Raw genomic sequence first — 17,790 nt, 5'->3', positions numbered from 1 at the left:
CCAAAGCTGCCAGTGTTTTTATCTCAGACTTCTCAGCTTTCAGATCTGAGAAATAAATTTCAGGTGCTTATACGGCACTCAGTTTATGATATTTTGACACAGCAGCCCAAATAAATTATGACAGTTGCCCATGCTCTTTCCTCTCTTCTAACACTTCATTTTTAGTTTAGAGGCCCACCCTCTGTGCACCTAAGGGGCAGCTGAACCTATACATAGCTGTAGTAGGTTCTGATAGGTCTAAACCAATATTGGTGATCTCATTCCGCTTGCCAGTGTTTAGTTAGAAATGTGGCTTAAAACAATTAATAATTAAAAAATAAACTTAGGGCAAGGTTTTTCAACCCTGGTACTATTTTGAGTCAGATAACTTTGTTGGGGGGAGATGTTCTGTGCATTATAGGATATTTAGCAGCACCCATGAGAGGCCAGGAGATCCCACAGGTGCAACAATCAAAATGTCTCCAGACATCACCAAATGTCTCCTTCTATCCACCATTTTGAAAATCACAGGCTTAGGGTATTCCGCTGGTGACTATTACTGAGCCCGGGATAGTTATATAGTCTAACTTGGTCCAATCAAATTGAAAGATTTTGGTTGGGAAGAGCCACTCTCTGAACTTACCATGGACAAGGAAGGAAGTTCCCCAGTTACTGCTGGCAGGTTTCTTATGACGACAGACTTTGGAAATTTACAAGGAGGTGAGGGTAAAGCTGAAAGAATAATAAAGTATAAATAAATGTTCATTATCCAAAATTAGCAAATTAGCAAAATTAAACAATTTGTGCCAGACCATAATTCGATCCTGCCTAAAGGCATCCATACTTATAGAACTGCACTGTCCGATAGAGTAATCACCTGCCACATGTGGCCACTGGGCACTTGAAATGTGGCTAGTCCAAACTGAGATGTGCTGTAAGTGTAAAATAAACACTTGACTTTGAAGATTCAGTACAAAATGAGAATGTAAAATATTGTTAATATTTTATACTATGATTATATGTTGAGCAATATTTTGGTAATTAGGTTTAATAAAAATGACATTGAAATTAATTTCACGCGTTTCCTTTTGGCATGTTAATGTGGCTACTAGATAATTTTACATACATATGTGACTTTCACCCGTGGCTCACATTATATTTCTATTGGACAGAGCTGCTCTAGACTACCTGGTTTTCGAGATAACACATTTTCTTATTGTTTAAACCAGTGTAAATTAGGTTGGTCTTTTTTTCTATCGAAAGCATCCTATTTGATACAAGAGACTGCTACAATTTAGTTAACCTGCTTTTTACTGATTATATACTGCTGGAACAGTATATAAGTGTATTTTGGGGGCTATCTGCTATTTCCTCACTCTTATAATTTTCAATCTCCAAAATATAAACAAGCCTTCTCCCATCACTAACATTTTTTTTAACCTCCACAGTATAAGGAACTTGAAAGTTTATTAAAGGGAATTTTCAATCATACAGCATTAGCCCACTTGTGATACTCCTTTATCATAAGTAGGAAGCCCTTTGAGGCTTATTACCACACTGGGGAATTTATTGCTCCCCCTCAAATCTTTGGTTCACCAGTATCACAGATATTCTATGGAAAAACCACAGGAGTGTAATTCTTTTATCAACTCAGAGTGTTTCTATATGTCAAGTGGATTTCATTAAAAAAACAACATTTGACAAAATTCAACACACATTTATGATAAAAACCCTCCAGAAAGTGGGTATAGAGGGAACTTACCTCAACATAATAAAGGCCATATATGACAAACGCACAGCCAAAATCATTTTCAATGGTGAAAAACTGAAACTGTTTCCACTACGATCAGGAACAAGACAAGGTTGTCCACCCTCACCACTATTATTCAACATAGTTTTGGAAGTTTTAGCCACAGCAATCAGAGAAAAAGAAGAAATAAAAGGAATCCAAATTGGAAAAGTAGAAGTAAAGCTGTCACTGTTTGCAGACTGCATGATACTATGCATAGAGAATACTAAAGATGCTACTAGAAAACTACTAGAGCTAATCAATGAACTTGGTAAAGTAGCAGGATACAAAATTAATGCACAGAAATCTCTTGCATTCCTATAAACTAGAGATGAAAAATCTGAAAGAGAAATTAAGGAAACACTCCCATTTACCACTGCAACAAAAAGAATAAAATACCTAGGAATAAACCTACCTAAGGAGACAAAAGACCTATATGCAGAAAACTATAAGACACTGATGAAAGAAATTAAAGATGATACAAACAGATGGAGAGAGATACCAGGCTCTTGGATAGGAAGAATCAACATTGTGAAAATGACTATACTACCCAAAGCAATCTACAGATTCAGTGCAATCCCTATCAAGCTACCAATGGTAGTTTTCACAGAACTAGAACAAAACATTTCACAATTTGTATGGAAACACAAAAGACCCCGAATAGCCAAAGCAATCTTGAGAAAGAAAAATGGAGCTGGAGGAATCAGGCTCCCAGACTCCAGACTATACTACAAAGCTACAGTTATCAAGACAGTATGGTACTGGCACAAAAACAGAAATATAGATCAATGGAACAGGATAGAAAGCCCAGAGATAAACCCAAGCACATATGGTCACCTTATTTTTTTATAAAGGAGGCAAGAATATACAATGGAGAAAAGACAGCCTCTTCAATAAGTGGTGCCGGGAAAACTGAACAGCCGCATGTAATAGAATGAAATTAGAACACTCCCTAACACCATACACAAAAATAAACTCAAAATGGATTAAAGACCTAAATGTAAGGCCAGACACTATCAAACTCTTAGAGGAAAACATAGGCAGAACACCCTATGACATAAATCACAGCAAGATCCTTTTTGACACACCTCCTAGAGAAATGGAAATAAAAACAAAAATAAACAAATGGGACCTAATGAAACTTAAAAGCTTTTGCACAACAAAGGAAACCATAAACAAGATGAAAAGACAACCCTCAGAATGGGAGAAAATATTTGCAAATGAAGCAACTGACAAAGGATTAATCTCCAAAATTTACAAGCAGCTCATGCAGCTCAATATCAGAAAAACAAACAACCCAATCCAAAAATGGGCAGAAGACCTAAACAGACATTTCTCCAAAGAAGATATACAGATTGCCAACAAGCACATGAAAAGATGCTCAACATCACTAATCATTAGAGAAATGCAAATCAAAACTACAATGAGGTGTCACCTCACACCGGTCAGATTGGCCATCATCAAAATATCTACAAACAATAAATGCTGGAGAGGGTGTGGAGAAAAGGGAACCCTCTTGCACTGTTGGTGGGAATGTAAATTGATACAGCCACTATGGAGAACAGTGTGGAGGTTCCTTAAAAGCTAAAAATAGAAATACCATACAACCCAGCAATCCCACTACTGGGCATATACCCTGAGAAAACCATAATTCAAAGAGTCATGTACCACAATGTTCATTGCAGCTCTATTTATAATAGCCAGGACATGGAAGCAACCTAAGTGTCCATCGACAGATGAACGGATAAAGAAGATGTGGCACAAATATACAATGGAATATTACTCAACCATAAAAAGAAACGAAATTCAGTTATTTGTAGTGAGTTGGATGGACCTAGAGTCTCTCATACAGAGTGAAGTAAGTCAGAAAGAGAAAAATAAACACTGTATGCTAACACATATATATGGAATCTAAAAAAAAAAAAAAAAAAAAAAGAAGGTTCTAAAGAACCTGGGGGAAGGACAGGAATAAAGTAGAGAATGGACTTGAGGACACGGGGAGGGGGAAGGGTAAGCTGGGACGAAGTGAGAGAGTGGCATGGACATATATACACTACCAAATGTAAAACAGATAGCTAGTGGGAAGCAGACGCATAGCACAGGGAGATCAGCTCAGTGCTTTGTGACCACCTAGAGGGGTGGGATAGGGAGGGTGGGAGGGAGAAGCAAGAGGGAGGAGATATGGGGATATATGTATATGTATAGCTGATTCACTTTGTTATAAAGCAGAAACTAACACACCATTGTAAAGTAACTATACTCCAATAAAAGTGTTAAAAAATTAAACAAAATTAAAAATTCAGTTCCCCGGGACTTGTCTGGCAGTGTAGTGGTTAAGAATCTGCCTGCCAATGCAGGGGACACAGGTTTGAGCCCTGGTCTGGGAAGATCCCACATGCCGTGGAGCAACTAAGCCCGTGAGCCACAACTACTGAGCCTGCGTGCTGCAATTACTGAAGCCCGCACACCTAGAGCCCGTGCTTTGCAACAAGAGAAGCCACCACAATGAGAAGCCCACGCAATGCAACGAAGAGTAGCCCCCGCTCGCTCCAACTAGAGAAGGCCCGTGCGCAGCAACAGAGATCCAATGCAGCCAAAAATAAATGAATAAATAAAATTCAGTTCCCCAGTCAAAACAAGAACTACAACAACAACTGGATTTATCAATAGACATTAAGGTAATGGTGATGTGGCAGTGCCCTTAGGTTTAAGATGAATGTAACTACCCCTCAAAAAATAGCATTCACAAAATGTATTAAACTCAAAAACAGAAAATATGTTTCAGGATTGAAGGAGGTAGATACTTTAGGGGAAACTTCAGTTGATCCTTTTAATTATCCCTGACAACCATCCATTTCAAGGTTTAATAACCAAAATACACCATAATTTTGGCAAATCTGAATTGCCTAGAATTTATCTCAAGTTATTTTCTGTGACAAAGATATTTGAGCATCATAAAACTCATACGAAATTAAAATGCAAAGCAATATTTGGATTATTTTCATGTATAAGCATGGCCTCACAATTTATAGGGTTAAATAAAGCATTATGCAAAGGCTAGCATGCTAAACTCATATCTATTAAGTAAGTAAAATCAGGTACAATTAAGGGACAAGCACGTTGGAAAAATTTCTTCAAAAAGAGGAAATAGATCATGCTGGAAATTATATATACATCAGCTAACGTTCTTGAACACAATACAGAACAAGGAACTAAAGTACAGTTATGTAGAAGAGCATAATTTTCCTTCAAACTTAACATATAAAACCAAACGGGTGCCACACCATTTAAGTTCCACCCCATGACACACAGTAGCACAGTCTACGAAACCAAAGGGGTCACATTCACACACGCTATTTGCAAACTTCTGGCCTCATAACAATTGGCACGGTCTGTGACTGGAGAGGAAATGTATATATAAAGTGGCTCTATCTCATTTTAAGGCAACATAGAATGTATTTTCTCTGACAAATCATTATAGGATTTAGATTGTATTTATGTTCTTCCTGGATGGATCAATTGTTTCATTCAATTAGCAAATATTTTTTATCTCCCACGTTTTGATACTAGGCACTGGGACCAGATGAACATGATATTAGACTCCTGGTTATGATGGAGCTTCCAATCCTAGGTGAGGGAGACAATAAGTACATAAAGAAATAAAGTGAATTTTTTAAATGTTAATCACATTTTAAGTGAATTCTCTAAAACTTAGATGCAGGTGTTGATATTTTAGAGAATAGAAATTGAAATTTTAATGACCTTGATAGTCTACCAAATTGATCCTATTAATAAATGGAAATGAATAGGAATAAGTGGAAACTGTTACTCAGTTAGACTGAAGTACGATAAGTACATGTTGAAGAATACTTGACCACCTAAAGAGAGGCAAGCAGAAAAGTTATCCAAACAGTAGTGGTTGATTTTTTAAAATTCCAAACTAATTTAAAAATTACTGGCAAATGAGTAGAAAGAAGTAATACTTCAATTATATTCTACTTTAATCAGACTACTCGTCTTTCAGCCAACTGTCCTAAATGAACATGGGCCTCCAGAAGAACACTCCCTTCTGTTTACATTTATATCTACGTCAAACACATTAAAAAGAGGAATCACTACTCAGCCATAAAAAGGAACGAAACTGGGTCATCTGTAGAGACGTGGATGGATCTAGAGACTCATACAGAATGAAGTCAGAAAGAGTAAAACAAATATCGTATATTAACGCATATACGTGGAACCTAGAAAAATGGTACAGATGAACCGGTTTGCAGGGCAGAAATTGAGACACAGATGCAGAGAACAAACGTATGGACACCAAGGCGGGTAAGGGGCGGGGGGGGGGGGTTGGGCGGGGATGAACTGGGAAATTGGGATTGACATGTATACACTAATATGTATAAAATGGATGACTAATAAGAACCTGCTGTATAAAAAATAAATAAAATTAAATTAAATTTAAAAAGAGGAATCACCCTTGTTTCCTCAGGGGGTCTTCAAAACAGAAACAGACCGAGTCATGGGCCCCCTACGGCCATCTTCATAATCAACAAACACAGACTTAGCATTATAGTGGTCTGCACTTCCTCACTCCACTGATTTGGGTACTTTAAAATCCACGGTAATGGTTAGTTATACATTCTTTTATCGGCTCCAGGTTGAATATAGCCTGTGGAGATGCCGAGATGTTTCCAGAAACAAACACCATTTCCGCACGGACTCCCTATCTCCGGCAATCACCCGGAAGCCTAGAAGGTATCCGGCCCCACAGAGATCCGGTAAAAGCCCTGGCTTAGCGGAGGGTGTAGCGGAGGCGCGCAGGAGAATCCATGTGCTTCTTAGAACCGTTTCCTCTAAATACTTTTAAACCAACAGCTCTTTGCGAAAGTCTTCATCCCTTTAAGGCCAAGTTCTCGCGAGACGACAAGACGCCGGAAAGCGTAATCGCGCGTTGTGCCTGCGCGCGCTGGGGCAGCTCGCACTTCCGCCCGAGGCGTGTTGCGACTCACAGCAGCTGTCGGTCTCGCGTGGTGACGCAGCTGTTTTTTCTCGGCTAGGTCTGCTGTAACGGACGGAGGCCGCCTGAGCTGCGGAGTTGCGGAATCTGGCGTTCGGAGCTGCGGTTCTTGGCGAGATTTCGCGTTGCCCGTCCTCAGCCGTTTCACCGATAAGCAGCGGATCGCTTTGCCAAGTGCCGGGAAGAACAAAGGAATTCGGAAGGAGACTCTCGGCTCCCGGCCGCCTTTCTCTGAGTGGCTTCGTTTCCCGCTCGCGCCTGTCCGGAGAAACTGGACTTATAACCGTCACTGGATTGTAAGTACCCGAGGCGAAGAGAGCTCAGTACGCCCCGCTTTTTGCGTATCTTTGTTCCGGGAGAGTTTGTGGATTGGGAGTATCTGCTGAGCCTTACTTCCTGTGCCGAAAATCATTCCGTAGGAGCCGCCATTTGCTTTCCCTGCGTTGTCCTGCAGCGGCAGGACAACCTCTATCTAGAGGTTGGAACTTGGCATTGCAGCTAACAGATTTAAATGGACCTGAGTAAGGCAATGCGTCATTAACGACTGGTATTGTCACAGCATATTTAGAAAGACTTGGGACTTAATTCCGAATAGACGCTTAGTTGCTGTTCTACCTAGAACTCTTTGTAATTAAAGACGTCAATTTATAAAGAACTGGTCTTTCTGCTGAAATAGCTGAAATTTTTTAGTGCAACAAGTGGTTATTAGAGAAAAAGTGAGTCACAAAGAAATAAAGATGAGTAAGAGCAAAGATGATGCTCCTCACGAACTAGAGAGCCAGTTTATCTTACGCCTACCTCCGGAGTATGCCTCTACTGTGAGGCGGGCGATACAGTCTGGTCATGTCAACCTGAAGGACAGACTGACAATTGAGTTACACCCTGATGGGCGTCATGGAATTGTCAGAGTGGACCAGGTCCCATTGGCGTCAAAATTGGTAGATCTGCCATGTGTTATGGAAAGCTTGAAAACCATTGATAAAAAAACCTTTTACAAGACAGCTGATATCTCTCAGATGCTTGTCTGTACAGCTGATGGTGATCTCTATCCTCCTGTTGAGGAACCAGTTGCCACTGCTGATCCCAAAGCAAGCAAGAAAAAGGATAAGGACAAAGAGAAAAAGTTTATATGGAACCATGGAATTACTCTGCCTCTAAAAAATGTCAGAAAGAGAAGGTTCCGTAAGACAGCAAAGAAGAAATATATTGAGTCTCCAGATGTGGAAAAAGAAGTAAAGCGGTTGCTGAGCACAGATGCTGAAGCTGTCAGTACCCGTTGGGAAATAATTGCTGAAGATGAAACAAAAGAAGCAGAAAGTCAAGGCCTTGATATCTCTTCCCCAGGAATGTCTGGCCACAGGCAGGGCCATGACTCATTAGAACATGATGAGCTTCGGGAGATATTCAATGACCTCAGCAGCAGCAGTGAAGATGAAGATGAGACACAGCATCAAGATGAAGAAGATATAAACATCATTGACACTGAGGAAGATCTGGAAAGGCAGCTACAGCACAAGCTAAATGAGTCAGATGAACACCACCAAGAAAACGAGGGAACTAATCAGCTGGTTATGGGAATTCAGAAACAGATTGATAACATGAAAGGCAAGCTCCAAGAGACCCAGGACAGGGCAAAGCGACAGGAGGATCTCATCATGAAAGTGGAGAACCTGGCTCTCAAGAACAGATTTCAGGCTGTGCTGGATGAACTGAAACAAAAGGAAGACCGAGAAAAGGAGCAGCTCAGCTCTTTGCAAGAAGAGCTAGAATCACTCCTAGAGAAGTGAGGAGAGTTTTGATACTTAATTTCATTCCTGACAGTGGTCAGCCTTGAAAGAAAAACTTTGTTTTCATCACCTGGACTAGATAGTAAAACTTTGCAGTAGTTCCCAGTTTCCTCCACTGCCTTCTATTGGATTTGTTTTATAATTGTGAATTTCTGTCTCATTTGTTTTTTGGAACCACTTTGGTGGGTGTTTGTCCTGTAGTAAGTAGGAATGTATAGACAGATAAATGTAGGGAAGTTGTAGGATTAGTGGAGTGAACAGTTCAGTTTGGTAATTAATCACAGCTTCACTGCAGGACTTTGCTGCTGTTTCTCCGTTTACCAGAAGCTGCCATTGCTACTCTGTGATGCCATCTGAGATAAATTAGTAGATTCTAGTTTGGTGGCAGTGAAGTTTGTTTACATACGTTTTCCCATGCTGTAGCTATTTTCCCAGTTATTCAAAGCAGTTTTCCACATTTTGCATTGCAAATCATTTCATAAAGTTGTTTTAACAATAAATAAAAGCAAGTAATTTTCACCTTATGATGTGCCTTGCTCTTTTAGGGGTAGTGGGTATCAGATCCTCTTCTGAAGTGGTTTCTTTATGGGGTTTAATGGACTGACCAATTGGATTCTGTTTTGTAGGAAAAGAAGCAGTTATGTTAGAATTTAAGAAAAAGAGGAACAGCAGAGGCAAAGAAGTGGGGAAATGTCATCTTTGCATTATGTTTCCAATCCACCTGCTCCATTTGGAGGTCAGGAGATACAGAACGTTCCTAAACTATCCTAAATTCTTTTTTTTCAGCCTGATCTCACCACATTCTCTCACTGTTTTTAATCCTGAGCTTATTTACATTTTTTTCAAGGAGTTTAATTACTACTCTTTCTCTATAATAGTCTATTGGGATAAATACTATTATGCATTTATCATACCAAAGTCTAAGTTACCTGTTGCTCATGTCCTCCCTAGGCTGTAAATTCACTGAGATTAGGTACTTTGCTTTGTTAGTCAGTGTAAACTTACTGAAGAAGAGTAAAGAGATTAAAATCACAAGGTCAGGAGATGTGGTGCCTGGGTTTGTATCCTAGTTCAGTGACCTAGTTGAGATTGATCTTGGGCAAGTAAATTAATCTGTTGGCTTCAGTTTCCTCATCTCTAAAATGGAGGTGATAATATTACCTACCTCAGGGCCCTTGAGTTGTTGGCTATTGAGTTGATACATATAAGGACTTAGAACAATTCCTAGAATAAAAGCAAACTATTATTGCCTATTTACCAGGGTCTGAACATACAGGGATTAAAAATTTGAATTAAAGACTGATTGAAATGGTAGAAAAGTGTATAAAGAAACAGCTGCTTTAAATGGGGTTGACTGATTTCAAATTAAAGAATCATTCTAAGTTTATAAATTACAGCAGAAACAAAGTTTGCTTCAAATACATCTGCAGCATAAGCAAACTGAGTCAGTTTACTACTGTAGCTTTTTTATTTGATTCATTTACAGCGTAGTTTTGCATAAATATTAAAATCTCCATAATGAAGAGTAATTATCTGTTATGTAAACTTCAAAAGAGAAAAACTTAAGAAGATTGGGATCCATTTCCCTTCATGTAAATCCAGAGTTACCAAAAAAGACTCACTTTTCTCACAGCTCCCTTGCCTGATGAGTGTGATGTATAGTTGGGCTACGGTTTTCAATATTTCTGAGTTCATGAATGGAAGTTGAATTTTTTAAATTAGTGTTTTAAAATATTATAAGAGGGCTTCCCTGGTGGCGCGGTGGTTGACAGTCCACCTGCAGATGCAGGGGACGCGGGTTCGTGCCCCGGTCTGGGAGGATCCCACATGCCACGGAGCGGCTGGGCCCGTGAGCCATGGCCGCTGAGCCTGCGCGTCCGGAGCCTGTGCTCTGCAATGGGGGAGGCCACAACAGTGAGAGGCCCGCGTACCGCAAAAAAAAAAAAAAAAAAAAAAAAAAAAAAAAAAACAATGAAAATTTTAAGCAATGCAGAAATTTTAGAAGTTCTTAATTTTATTCACTCCCCTATTGCCGGTCACTTACGTTCCATTTTAAATTTGCTATTACACAGAATGCTGCAATAAGCATGTCAGTGTGGTCTCTGTTTTGCATTATTTCTATAGGTAAATGGGATCTTTACGCTCACATCTAAATGTCATAAAGCCTGACATTTTGAATTTGTAGATCAAATGTTTGAGACAAAAAATTTGGACAAATTGTGACCAATCATGTCTCTGAAGGACTGTCTTGAACCTCTGCTTAAACTTTTATTACCTGGTAAGAATTGTGTGAAAACACAGACTAGGAAGACTGCTCACCACACAGCAGGTATATTGGCCGCCTTTCTGTATTTCAAATGCCCAGCTCTTTCACACTACAGAGCTTTACTTATATTACACTTACATTTCCCTTTTCCTGGAACAGTCTCCAGATATTCTCATGGCTAGCTTTTTGTTACTCAGCCCTCAGCTCAAACCTTACTTTCTCTGGTAATCCTATCTGGCTACTCAATCTGAGTGCTAGGGAACATGTGATGTGGGTGTGCATCTTGCTAAGGGTGGTGGTCTTCACTGAAAATTTGGAAGTTCCTTTGCCATTATTTTCCATGTATGCGTGGGAGTACATGTGCTTCAAGTCCAGCTGTTTAAATATATTTCATGGAACTTGAGATCTGTATTATTGCACAACTATGTCTGATAATTCAGTGAAATTACAGACCATTTCCCTATTAATGCCCTCATGATCCCTGGCACTGATTACTAACTTGGTTTCTCCAAAACATATACATACATGAATTTAATGCAAAAGCAGTTGATGATTTATTGTAGTATCCTGCATCTCTTGTGTTTGTAAAAACTCGGTATGTGCTTTTAAAAAATAAACAATGAACCATAGGTAATTAATTGACAGTTTTAAAAAACCAAAACATTTTTTAAAAACCCTCAAATGTGAGGGACTTCCCTGGTGGTGCAGTGGTTAATGCACTTGCCAGTGCAGGGGACACAGGTTTGAGCCCTGGTCCGGGAAGATCCCACATGCTGTGGAGCAACTAAGCCCATGTGCCACAACTACTGAGCCTGTTCTCTAGAGCCTGTGAGCCACAACTACTGAGCCTGCGTGCCACAACTACTGAAGCCCGTGCATCTAGAGCCCATGCTCTGCAACAACAGAAGCCAGCGCAATGAGAAGCCCGTGCACTGCAACGAAGAGTAGCCCCCGCTTGCCGCAACTAGAGAAAGCCCGAGCGCAGCAACAAAGACCCCATGCAGCCAAAAATAAATATATAAATAAAATTTATTTTGAAAAAACATCAAATGTGATATGAAATTTTAAAAAATTAAAAAAATTTTTTTTCTAGTTTAAAATGGCACATTGTTCTCATGAATCTTCTCTGTCAAATAGCCTGCTAATATAACATAGTAACCCCCAAGGACAAGGAAAATAGGAGATGAGACAACAGTGGATGAGAGATGTCAGTGTTTTCAGAAGGCCAAAGCAGATGAAGAAACGATAAATTAATTCAGAGATCACAGAAAGTTACATGCTAAATGTCTGCAAGGAGGTATACCAAGGAGAAACAAACACACTTGAAGTAGACACTGAGGCTCAGTTTTTGCAGGCAGTTTCCAAGGAAGAGGGAAGGTGTGAGGCTAGAAACAGGATTCGTTAATGTCTGTGTTCAGGGACTTCCCTGGCAGTCCAGTGGTTAGGACTCTGGGCTTCCACTGCAGGGGGCACAGATTCCACCCTTGGTCTGGGAACTAAGATCCTGCATGCCATGTGGCACAGACAAAAAAAAAAAAAAAGATAAAATCTGTGCTCAGAGCTGTTGGATGTCCAGGAGCCCTATCTCACTCAAGCCAGATGACTTTTCCTTACCCATCCCACAGACAGAAAGTTTATTTTCTGGGTAAATTGAACCAAAGAAGACACAGATGGAGGCTGGGGGTCCATAGCATTGAACAAGGGAATTGTGTGAAAGTCTGTTTTCTGACTGCAGGATGTCAACCCTCTTCCCCCACTTGGTGTCATTAAATCAGTACCCAAGGTAAACACCACCCGCAGCCCCCCTCCCCCGCAAACACACACAGACACACACACAGTCAAGACTGGAAGATTATTCTCTGAAGAAACCATACGGTACCAGAGAAAGGAAATCCAGATACATTTGGGCACTCTCCAAAGAAAAGGCCAAGTCACTGTTTACTACAATGAAGTCTACCTGTTGACAAACAGTATCCATGCACAATCTGCTTTTAGGTGCCTCACTTTTAAATATTAACTGATATCCAAAGAATCAGACAAGGAAAGCTTTCTAAATCAAAGAATCATTTTAGCATACTTTCTGCCCCCTCCACCATTTTGTTTTTACCCCCAAAGTAAAATACTGCCTAGGGCTTAAAATGTAAACTTTAAGAGAATTCGCTCCAACGCTGGGATTATAAACATATGGGAGGATAAGTGTGTCCTGACAGCGGTACCCTCACTGATGCCCCAAACTGCATCTTGCCTACTAGGCCTGTAGTCAGTTATATCCAGAACTTCTGCCGCATAAAGCTGCATGGCTCCTCAGCAAGAACCCCGAGGCTTAGCACGCACAGAGCGCTGGAACCACACAGGTCTTTTATATCAAGTTTTTTAGCTGTATATAAATGTTTTCCAATGCGATTGTACAAGGCCTTGACTTGCCTCTAGAAATAACGAGGGCCCTGCGTCCCACCAGCTCGCAGGGCTTCAGGCCAGGATCCTCGGCGATGTTACCACGAAATAGGGGATGTGCCCGCCTCAGGCCTCCCCCGGTGAGCAAAGAGCTACACCTGGAGAGGCGCGGCGGCCGGCACCTTTGTGGAGCCGCCATTCTTCTCCGGAGACGATTAAGGGTTTTCTGATCCGAAGGAGCCACCGATTGTAAGGTAAACCCCCCAAAGTGTTTATTCGTTTTCCCTATTTTAAACCTTGGTCTCTGTAGATTGACCCTTTGACCCTTTGACCCCAGGCGCGATCAAGCACCTCCCATTTTGTTTTGCCGGGAGGTGGGGGTCTCTGGCCGAACAGGAAGGCAAGTCTGACTCCGCCGCAGCAGCGCCTGGAGTTTCTGGCCGTAATCGCAGGAATTTATGGGACAGCTTTCTACTGCTGTATTGAGATTCATTAGAAGTGTTTCTCTAGTCTGCCCCGGGGCCCGCGGGCGCTGGGACAGCCGGGCGGCGCGGATCGAGCGGGCGGGCGGCTGGCGGGTTTAGGGCCCAGACGCGGCGGCCGCAGGGCGCCAGGAGAGGCGCGCGCGGGCCCGCGGGCCGGGGGTTATTTCAGTGCGTGGGGAGGGCGGCCCGCGGCCTAGTCTGGCGTTAAGCGGCTTCTCCCGCCCCGGAGAGAGCGCCAAGAGCAGGCGGCTGGACACGGGACGCCCTCCTAAGCTCCAGAGAGTTCCCTTCCTCGGAGACCTGCAGAAGAGTGGGCGAACATGAAATCCAATCCTGCCATCCAAGCCGCCATCGACCTCACCGCGGGGGCCCTTGGGGGCACAGCATGCGTCCTGACCGGGCAGCCCTTCGACACAATGAAAGTGAAGATGCAGACGTTCCCTGGCCTGTACAAGGGCCTCGCCGACTGTGGCCTGAAGACGTACTCCCAGGTGGGCTTGCGGGGCTTCTACAAAGGGACCGGCCCCGCGCTGATGGCCTACGTCGCCGAGAACTCAGTCCTCTTCATGTGCTACGGCTTCTGCCAACAGTTCATGAGGAAAGTGGTTGGATTGGACAAGCAGGCGAAGCTGAATGATCTGCAGACTGCGGCCGCTGGTTCCGTCGCCTCTGCGTTTGCCGCGCTGGCCCTGTGCCCCACTGAGCTCGTGAAGTGCCGGCTGCAGACCATGCACGAACTGGAGATGTCAGGGAGGATAGCAAAAAGCCAAAATACAGTTTGGTCCGTCGTGAAGAGTATCCTTAGAAAGGATGGCCCCTTGGGCTTCTACCACGGACTCACGAGCACTCTATTTCAAGTAGTACCAGGCTATTTCTTCTTCTTCGGTGGCTATGAACTGAGCCGATCGTTTTTTGCCTCGGATGGATCAAAAGATGAACTAGGCCCTGTCCCCTTGATGTTAAGCGGTGGCATTTCTGGAATTTGCCTTTGGCTTGTCATATACCCAGTGGATTGTATCAAATCCAGAATTCAGGTTCTTTCCATGTCTGGAAAACAGGCAGGATTTATCAGAACTCTTTTAAGTGTTGTGAAAAACGAAGGAGTAGCGGCTTTATATTCTGGTCTGAAAGCTACTTTGATTCGAGCGTTCCCTGCCAATGCAGCACTATTTTTGACTTACGAATACAGCAGGAAGATGATGATGAGCCAGTTTGAAGCATACTGAAGTGTCTTGGTGAATCTGGATCCAAGTACACGCCTTTGAGGACTATAATTTAACTCAGAGTTTCATGGAGCACTGGACCAGTGTGGTATTATTTTTGACTTCATGGGAACTTTGCTTTTGTCTTCCCTGCTTATATGCTAAATCTTAAGCTTTATGGAAGAACCTCTATTTTACATCATATAATTTCTGTCCATACTTGTATTGAAATGGAAAAGTTGCTGCTCTTGTGTTTGGTGAGATAATACAGGGCGAGTGGGTGGCCGTATGTACCTAATCTGAAAAGCTAAATATAGTTGTATCAGCGGGCTTTTGCATAAATCTACCCATGTACATGCAGTTTGTTTGCTTATATGTTGTGAGTGAAACACAGTTTGGTTTCCATGTTTAACCTCATGTCACCAGAAAAACAGAGTTAAACATGTTTCAAGATGGTTATAAATGATTACTTAACCCACTCAAGATGTAAGGTCTCCTTAAAAGTCTGCTTAACATGTGCACTATATTAGCCAATTAAAGTTTTTTAAAAGTTCTTGGTGCTTGAAAACGAAAATATCCATCTACATTTTTTTCATCTACAATGATTTATTTTATTTTTTATTGAGGTAATCTTGATTTATGGCATTATATTTCTGTCTGTATACCCTACAATGTGCTCACCACCAAAAATTTATTTTTCATCTATCACCATACAGTTGATCCCCTTTATCCACTTTGTCTCCCTCCTTTACCTACCCCCTCTGATAACCACTACTCTGTTCTCTGTAATGACATGTTTGTTTTATTTGGTTTTGGTTTGTTCATTTATTAGGGGTTTTGTTTATTATAGTTTTTCATATTCCAGATATGAGTGAAATCCTATAGTATTTATCTTTCTCTGTCTGACTTATTTCACTTAGCATAATACCCTCAAGGTCCCTCCATGTTGTCGCAAATGGCAAGATTTCATATTTTTTCTCATCTAGATTTAAAAAATATATTTATTTATTTATTTGGCTGCACCGGGCCTTAGTTGCAGCATGCAGGATCTTTAGTTGCAGCATGCAGAATCTTTTTTTAGTCGTGGCATGCGGGATCTAGTTCCCTGGCCAGGGATCCAACCTGGGCTCCCTGCACTGGGAGCATGGAGCCTTAGTCACTGGACCACCAGGGTGGTCTCTCTCATCTAGATTTTTAAGAGGAGAATATACCTGCATACTGATGTGTCTTCCACAGTCTCGAGTTAAAGTTTCAGAGTAGGCATCCTGGATTTTCCCAAGATGTTCTACTCTTAAAATAGTGCTATTCATCTTCAAAGTGGGATCATATTCCACACTCTTAGTTAGGTGTGGCCTAGAGCATTAGGCCTCTGGGAAGTAGCCTGGCCTTTGTACCAAATTTCCTTCCTCTCCTCTCCCAAAGAGCTTCCCCTCTGCTCTACTTTAGACTGAGGAAGGGGTGAGGGATGGGGCTGTGCTTCTGTGCTTGGATGAAGACCCATGTAGTTGACAACAGTTCTTAGCTTCCAGTCTCAGGGTCCTGGCCTGGGTAGGATTCCAGGATGTACTATTGGCCCATTTAGGGGTTGTTGATCCCCTTTGGATCGTTCACTGTCCTCTCTGCCTTCACCAGTCAGAAACCCTTCCAGGGAACAGAGAGTGCCAAAGCCATGAGAACTTTTTGTTCCCTGATGGTGATCAGGTGACGTTACCATTGGATGAAGTCCTCTCCTCTCAAACAGAACTAGACAGAACTTAGTGCTTGCAGTCCACAGTGATTAATGTTAGGGCTGACCCATCCTGAAGTTTACCTGAGGGCTGATAACTCCTTGTCATTTTTTTACAGTGTTGGAAACTTGTAAATTTTGTACTGGCCATCTGTGAGTTTTATTGATGACTGTATATATGATGTGACTTTACAAAGCAATGAAACATAAGAAAAGCAACTTTATTAAATAAACTATACCATATGTATGTATATAGGCACTGACAAAAACCAAAAACAAAAAAACAGTTCATCTGATCCCTACACACTTGTGCATCTGTTCTTTGGCCCTATAATGTAAGAGGGTCATTCTTACTAAAGTAAGCCTCATTATTCCATGATGATCCAAGACCAGCAGAGTCTCTCTCAATAAGTGTTCTTAAGCAGCCTGAAAAGCTGAAAACAGGCAGGCTCTCAGTGTTAATGATCGTCCATAGCATGTGTGTCAATCACTGCTGGCGGGATGTACACCTGGTATGGAGTCACCAGTTTCCTTCAGCTTTTTTCTATATATGAAACCTCTGAGGTAAGTCTAGCCATATTGCCAGAGGCAAGAGGGTCAGGGTGATGGATGTTGACAAATGGGGGTTGGGGCAGACATTTGGGGAGGGGATGCTCAGTGTCATCCCTGGTGTGCTCCAGAGCGATGGCTGGTCTTCCATTTGCTTTTTCTTTAAAAGAAAACCATTTTTTCTACTTTACTTCTAAGTTATTTATACATTTAAGTTATATATTACGTACAAAAGTGGTCAGTAGCTACTTAGTGGGGCTTCATTCAAGCAGGTCTGGATTAAAGCAGAAAAGAGAACAAGAATGGCTTCTGCAGGAAGTGGACCTTTCAAAGTCTGAAGGCCCCCTGCTCAGTACCCATGAGCTCGTCTCAATTAGCCCTATAGTCAACGGACCTTTTCACATGTTGTCCATTAAAGGTTTACCTAAATATCTTCAATAGGAATCATTTGAGGCAAACAAGAGTGGGAGTAAGGAATTGAAACCTAAGTCAGAAGAATTGTTTTCCACTCTTTTTGCTTAATTCATGGTTCAATATTTAGATACAATTTGTACCACTTCAGATCTGTACTCAGACAAAAATATAGTAACTTGAAA

The 17,790-nt window shown here is 41.6% G+C and overlaps 2 protein-coding genes across 2 annotated transcripts; both read left to right on the top strand.

Moving 5' to 3' along the window:
* Nucleotides 1-6,197: 6,197 nt before the first annotated feature.
* LOC308615811 (transcription initiation factor TFIID subunit 7-like) lies at nt 6,198-9,178 on the top strand. The gene has a single exon (XM_081231606.1). The coding sequence runs from the start codon at nt 7,523-7,525 to the stop codon at nt 8,570-8,572; it is 1,050 nt and encodes a 349-aa protein (XP_081087732.1). The 5' UTR covers nt 6,198-7,522; the 3' UTR covers nt 8,573-9,178.
* A 4,592-nt stretch (nt 9,179-13,770) lies between these two features.
* Nucleotides 13,771-14,943, top strand: LOC308615812 (mitochondrial ornithine transporter 2-like; the record flags this gene model as incomplete). Its single annotated transcript, XM_081231607.1, has 1 exon — nt 13,771-14,943. The coding sequence occupies exon 1, from the start codon at nt 14,038-14,040 to the stop codon at nt 14,941-14,943; it is 906 nt and encodes a 301-aa protein (XP_081087733.1). The 5' UTR covers nt 13,771-14,037.
* Between the last annotated feature and the right edge of the window lie 2,847 nt (nt 14,944-17,790).

This window comes from Mesoplodon bidens (genome assembly GCF_964165515.1).
Source record: "Mesoplodon bidens genome assembly, chromosome: 4".
NCBI classification, from domain to species: Eukaryota; Metazoa; Chordata; class Mammalia; order Artiodactyla; family Ziphiidae; genus Mesoplodon; species Mesoplodon bidens.
This window is presented reverse-complemented; position numbering and strand designations above follow the sequence as displayed.

What these genes read in the sequence shown, in the direction of transcription:
- LOC308615811 (XM_081231606.1), top strand. Translation starts at nt 7,523, where the DNA reads ATGAGTAAGAGCAAAGATGATGCTCCTCACGAACTAGAGAGCCAGTTT.